The sequence below is a fragment of the Condylura cristata genome, unplaced genomic scaffold, assembly GCF_000260355.1.
Source record: "Condylura cristata isolate star-nosed mole 26May11 unplaced genomic scaffold, ConCri1.0 scaffold00017, whole genome shotgun sequence".
NCBI lineage: Eukaryota > Metazoa > Chordata > Mammalia > Eulipotyphla > Talpidae > Condylura > Condylura cristata.
In genome coordinates this window covers 8,241,488-8,248,312 of record NW_004567118.1, presented here as the reverse complement: position 1 = coordinate 8,248,312, position 6,825 = coordinate 8,241,488, and the positions used below count along the sequence as shown (strand labels likewise).

Genomic DNA, 6,825 nt, shown 5'->3' with positions numbered 1-6,825 from the left:
CACCTCCTCGGCTTGTACTCTGCCTTCGCCGCCGCCGCCGCCTCCTGCTGCTGTGGAGCTTGGGCTCCGAGGGCTGTGAGCAGAAATCTAATGAGACTCAACTGGCTGTTTATGTAATTCTTCACACTCCTGTCTCAAGGCGTTGCTTTAGAACTACCTTCCGCCGAGCCTCAATTTCGCTCGACTGCACCTTCCAGCAATTTGGCTTCATCAGCTGCCTTTGCCGGCGCTCAGGCTTTTGGCTTGAAAAGTGTAGTTTGGGGGCAGCCAGGGAATTCTTTTCCCTTTGTCACCACGAATGTGGGAAATGGAACAGATGGGTTAATCACAACCTGATTTTTAAATGTCCTTTAAAAAAAACCTCAGTGTACAAATAGATCCCCTTTGCAAATATCTTCTGTTTGCCCTTGATCTTTTCTTATCCCCACCCAGTGCTGATCCAGCAAACGTTTAAAGGTCGACCTGATCGTGCACGCCTCTCCTGCTGTTCTCTTATCTTGAGGGAGGGAGGTGGTTTTGAAAATCATAATAAAACTTAGAAACCCTGCCCTTTAAATAGAATAATTCGCTTTTAAAATTAATTGTTGCTCTTGTTACACTTGCTGCCGAAGAGGTATTTCCAGATTTAGGAAAATACACATGGAAAAGAAAAGCAGAGACGCTCAATTATTACATTGTATGTCTTTAGTATATGTTTAAGACTTCAGCTATAGAGTAATTTGGCTCGTAATTATCATTCATTAGGATAGCAATTCCTCTAGTATTTATTTTATTTTGATTTTAGCATCTTGTACTTTGAAAATTAATTTTCCTGACTTCTCAGATTCCGAAACCTTTAACTGTAGAGCAGATAAAAATAGTGTATATTCAAAATGAACTGAAATACAGGATTCACATCCAGTTGGTGACAACTTCCAAAGCTGGCACTATGTGTGTGTGGATGTGTGCTTGGGTATGTAAATTCCAGTAAATGTTCTTGTGAGGGTTAAGAGGGGGTATTCTACATTTTGTTGAGCTACTGCTCTTAGAGCTGTGTTCAGAAAAAGAGTAAAGAACTTAAAAAATATTTTGTAACTGTAAATCCTAAGTACCCTATGAGATTTTGAGCTTTAATAAACCATTCTCCTGTTGTTTGTTCCTTTACTTTGTGCTGCTCCCCCCCCCCACCTCCGACTTTCTAATCTATTAGGCTTTTTTCAAAAGTGTAATTACTTGGGCTAATAAAAATTTAAAAATAACTGAGACATTTATCTTATTTGGACATGTTTGTTTTGTTTTTTTTCTGTTTTTCCTTTAAGGAACAAGGACCAGTCAAGGTGAAGGATAATCTACTAATACCAGCACTTTGAATGAAAATTTGTTTTTCTGCCACAAACTGAACATTTTTTTTTGTGTGTGTGGGGAGTTGAAACACAAACCTAACTTTGTGGCATAGCAGCTATGCAGCTTGAAATCCAAGTAGCACTAAATTTTATTATTTCATATTTGTACAATAAGCTTCCCAGGAGACGTGTCAACATTTTTGGTGAAGAGCTTGAAAGACTTCTTAAGAAGAAATATGAAGGGCACTGGTATCCTGAAAAGCCATACAAAGGATCAGGGTTTAGATGTATACACATAGGGGAGAAAGTGGACCCAGTGATTGAACAAGCATCCAAAGAGAGTGGTTTGGACATTGATGATGTTCGCAGCAATCTGCCGCAGGATCTTAGTGTTTGGATCGACCCATTTGAGGTTTCCTACCAGATTGGTGAAAAGGGACCAGTGAAAGTGCTTTATGTGGATGATAATAATGAAAATGGATGTGAGTTGGATAAGGAGATCAAAAACAGCTTTAACCCAGAGGCCCAGGTTTTCATGCCCATAAGTGACCCAGCCTCATCAGTGTCCAGCTCTCCATCACCTCCCTTTGGTCACTCTGCTGCTGTAAGCCCTACCTTCATGCCCCGGTCCACTCAGCCTTTAACCTTTACCACTGCCACTTTTGCCGCCACTAAGTTCGGCTCTACCAAAATGAAGAATAGTGGCCGCAGCAACAAAGTTGCACGTACTTCTCCCATCAACCTCGGCTTGAATGTGAATGACCTCTTGAAGCAGAAAGCCATCTCTTCCTCAATGCACTCTCTGTATGGGCTTGGCCTGGGTAGCCAGCAGCAGCCACAGCAACATCAGCAGCCATCTCAGCCACCGCCGCCGCCGCCGCCACCACAGCAGCAACAGCAGCAGAAAACATCTGCTCTTTCTCCTAATGCCAAGGAATTTATTTTTCCTAATATGCAGGGTCAAGGTAGTAGTACCAATGGAATGTTCCCAGGTGACAGCCCCCTTAACCTCAGTCCTATCCAGTACAGTAATGCCTTTGATGTGTTTGCAGCTTACGGAGGCCTCAACGAGAAGTCTTTTGTAGATGGCTTGAATTTTAGCTTAAATAACATGCAGTATTCTAACCAGCAATTCCAGCCTGTTATGGCTAATTAAAAAAAAAGAGAAAAAAATGTATCGTACAAGTTAAAATGCTTGGGCCCAAGGGGGATTTTTTTTTTTTGACCTCCTTGAGATTTTTTTTTTTTTAAAGCTTATAGTAAGGATACATTCAAGCTTGGTTACAAAAATAAAACATGCATCATTTTTCATTTGCCAACCAAGCACAAAGTTATTTTATACTGACTGTATATTTTAAAGTATACTCTCAGATATGGCCTCTTACAGTATTTAAGATATAGCAAGGACATGGCTGATTTTTTTTTTATAAAAAAATTGGCACTAATAAGTGGGTTTATTGGTCTTTTCTAATTGTATAATTTAATTTAGTACAAAGTTTGTAAAATATCAGAGGATATATATATTGTTTCTACGACATGGTATTGCATTTATATCTTTTTACTACAGTGATCTGTGACAGCAGCAGCTTCATGTGGTATTTTTTTTACTGAAATTGTAAAATATCCATCTTAAAGACATCAACTATTCTAAAAATTGTGTACAGGATATTCCTTTAGTGGTGGAATTAAAATGTACGAATATTTGCTTTTTCAAAAAAATGTATTTTCTGTTAAAGGTTTAAAGATTTTTGCTATATATTATGGAAGAAAATGTAATCGTAAATATTAATTTTGTACCTATATTGTGCAATACTTGAAAAAACGGTATAAAAGTATTTTGAGTCAGTGTCTTACATGTTAAGAGGGACTGAAATAGTTTATATTAAGTTTGTATTAAAATTCTTTAAAATTAAAAAAGCTTATTGTGGTCTTTGTTTTTAAGCCTTTGCCAAAATCTACGTCTGGAGTTAGGATGTAAATGCTAGTCATGCACAGAGGTCTGACTACTGACTCGCAAAGAATTGATGGGAAATAGTTGCCCTAGTAGTCGACCAGATTGTAGTTTGCCACGTAAAACTCTACAGCTAGGTCAGTGCTTGGGATGGCTTAACTTTTTTAGCTTTGTGGTATGCTAAGGCCTAGTGAACCCTACCTCACAAGTTTTAAAATGTGCTGACATCTAAGAATCAGAGGATAAAATGAAAACCAATATTTGAAATGTATATGGAGAGGGAAATTTGGATCAGTTTTCCTATTTCTTCAGTGGAAATAAAAGCCCATAAAACTTGCCTTGGACAAAAGAAGCTGACCTAACTACTTAAAAAGATTTAGGTCTGTTTACTAATCCTTACATTTAAGTTTCAGTCATTGTCCATGGACAGGGAATTTATGACCAAAATGTTTTCAAGATTGGACAAGGTGGTAAATACTAGTATTTGTGAGCATTTTCCCAGCAAAGTTTACATAGGTTTTTCTTTTTTTGTAACTGCTTAGCTAAACTTATGGGATAGGAAGAGTTGGGAATCATGATTAGCCATTAATAATGTCAAATTGTAGTGGCTTATTAAAGATGGAGTTTTTAAATGAGTTGAAGAGAACATATTTTGTAAGTAAAATGATGAGTCATTTCACTGTTTAAATGTCCATTGATGCACTGTTAACATAGTATTGGTGAAAAGTTGCCCTTTTTTTTGGGGGGGGGGGAAGCTGTCTTTGTACTTTTATAGTAAGGAACCAGCACTGTCTGGGTTACTAGTGAAATAACTGGTTTAAATGAGAATTTTGGACACCAGTCTACAAAAGCCCTTTGTCTATTACGATGCAGTTCAGAGCAGTAAAAAGTTTTAAGGAAACAAGCACTGGAAATAACAAGAGCTAAGCTGTTTCTTCAGCTCCATGGTGAGGCCTTTGTCCTTGAGTAGACAGAATGAGGCTATGAAGAAGTATAGGGATGGTGAACTGGCAGAGATCTGGTCTGCCAGTGCTATCAATTATGTGCTTTTGTGATCTCAAAGTTTGAATAGCTATTAGCAAAAGTAAGCACTTGTTTCTCTGAAGATTGAAGTTACCATAGGTTCAACTTTGGAAGAAAACTGCCTTTTTTATAAATGACTCAACATTTTTTTTCTGGAAAGTTAGAATACAATGGCCAGGAGATAAACAACAGAATAAAGTGAAGTATGAATATTTTTCAGGCCTTAGGGATGTGTGTATTGACAAATACTAGAATTTCATTTAGGTACATATATGTTGGTTTGGTGCTTAAAAAGGATTAACTTGTTTTCACTGGTTTCAAGAAAACAGTTTGATTTGAAGTTGGTGCTCTTGAAGGGTTACAACTTTTTTTTTTTTTAAAGATTTATTTATTCATACAGAACTGGGGTACAGGCCAGAGATGCAGAGGGTGAGAGGATTCACCAGAGACAGAGTGGGGAGCAGAATAGGCAGATCGATGAAGTACACTGCTGAGGGGAGCAGCGGGCGGGTCAGGAGAGGTCTGCCACGCCATGTGGTCACCTCCGGGGCAGGCAGGGATCGAACTCATGTGGAAGTGGTTTAAGCTTCTTTGTGCTGTGCTTTAACCCGCTGCGCCACCAGGGAGGGCCACAACTTTTTTTTTAAGAATGAATGAAGTATGTTTTTGTGTCCTTTTAGCTCAGCAGAATGGAAATTTTTAGTAGGTGCTTTTGTCTAGTACACTGCAGGAAAACTTACATCTTAGTCCCAAATCTTTTGTCCCTACTATGTCATCACTTTTTTGACCCTCTATGAGGCTGACCCTCTGTTTTGGGTGACAGTTTAATGAGTTACAATAATTACAGCTTTTGTAAAGACATTTTAGCAGTCTGTGTATAGCCCCTATCCTTGTGTCCAAAAGGCTCCCTACAGACTGCAGACGTCACTGATGGGCAAGGAAGTTACCAAAAGGTAGCTTTCTGGGTCTAGAATATTCCTTTGCCACTAATCTTTTGTAAAGTGTGGTGTATGTTAAATTTTTAGTAGATTGCAAATATATCTTAGGTTGTAAATACAGGCCTCCAGCCAAACTATCTTTGAGGAGACATGTACTGGTATTTTGATTGAGAGACAATCTGACATATCTTTAGCACTTCAGATTTAAAAATAAGTTTTTCTCTTTGGATATACTCTTAATAAAATGTTGAACACTTTCCTCCACACCCTTTTCCCGCACAAACAGAAAATAGGATAGACTTGGCATATCAAATATATGTCCTTACTTGACTTAGAACATTTGCTTTTGTCAGAAGCAGTGTAACAACTTTACTGCAAGATCAAATTAATAAGAAAAAGTGTTATGGAAGACTAGTTTGTGAACTTGAAATTGCTGAGTAAAACCCACTATATTGTTTGGTATACCAATTGATGCTTAGTGACTAAAGTCCCAGAAGATCACTTGAGATAAGAACTCTTCAGTCTTTGTGTTGTATTGTGAAGAGATTGTCTGCATGTTTAAAGGACCTAGGATTAACACCTGCGTGCATACATTTGGAAAATTTGTAACATTTGTGTTTGTTGAAGCTATTTTTTAAAATGTTTTGATTCAATGAGATATTCATGTAGTAGTATGTGCCCGCACAGTTCTAACCCAGCTTACAAAAGGGGGACTGAGAAAGCTTAACTCAGTTAACTCAGTTGTATGGCCAATAAGCATGGAGCAAACACTGCTTTATTCCCTCAGTTTATTTGCTAATCTGATTTGAAGTCAGGGAATATGCTTTACTCTTTTTTTTTTTTTTTTAATGTATTAGCTACATAGGGCTTGTAGAATCTCTACAAAGGTGTTTATAAGGAGAATCTAGCAGAAGACTCAGAATGCTCAGAAGTCGGAGACTTTTTCTAGTGTAGCTAAACTGTGGTCACCAGCCAATCTAGGAATGTTTTTAGCAATCATTAAAGTCTATCAGTGGTTGGATTTTCTTAAATCAGTTGTTTAAATTATTTTCTCGTAAAGACCGTAGATTTAGTGGTCCCATTACTTCTAAGTAAAATTGTTCATGTTAAACATGAACCTTTTTAGCTAATTCCACATTTCTATCTGTGGTGATTGCTACTATAAGAAAAGGCCAAACAAGTTACCAAAATAACTTATACCAATGTGTTTCTAATACCTATCATTTGTTTTAGTTACTTTGAGAAGCTATCTAAAATCATATCTTCATAGTACATGATTTCTGTATGTGTAGATATTATGATAGTCTTTTTGTTTAAAATTTATAAACCAGATCTCTTCAAACTAATCCTGAAAACTTATCTTTAAAAAAATCAAAACAAACTGATTTAAAATAAGTTTAGAAGCATCTGCTATTATAGGTGAACTTACATTTCCTTTAGTGTTGCTATCAGCCTTGAATATGTCTCAAAGCTGCACAGAAAACAGAATAACCTACTTAAAAAATGCCTCAGATTTTCTGTAGTTTCTATGTGGGTTAAATTTTGTTATACTAAATACCTACTATTTAGGTTTTTAGGCTAGTTAGAATTT

General features: G+C 37.2%; 1 protein-coding gene across 1 annotated transcript in view; it reads left to right on the top strand.

Annotated features, from left to right (window-relative positions):
- The window catches only part of TOB1 (transducer of ERBB2, 1), a 4,042-nt gene extending 803 nt beyond the window's left edge, over window positions 1-3,239 (top strand). Inside the window, exon 2 of the mRNA XM_004684375.1 lies at window positions 1,299-3,239. Coding sequence (XP_004684432.1) covers window positions 1,441-2,478 — 1,038 coding nt within the window. The 5' untranslated portion in view covers window positions 1,299-1,440 and the 3' untranslated portion in view covers window positions 2,479-3,239. The remainder of the gene's footprint in view (window positions 1-1,298) is intronic.
- The last annotated feature ends 3,586 nt before the right edge of the window (window positions 3,240-6,825 follow it).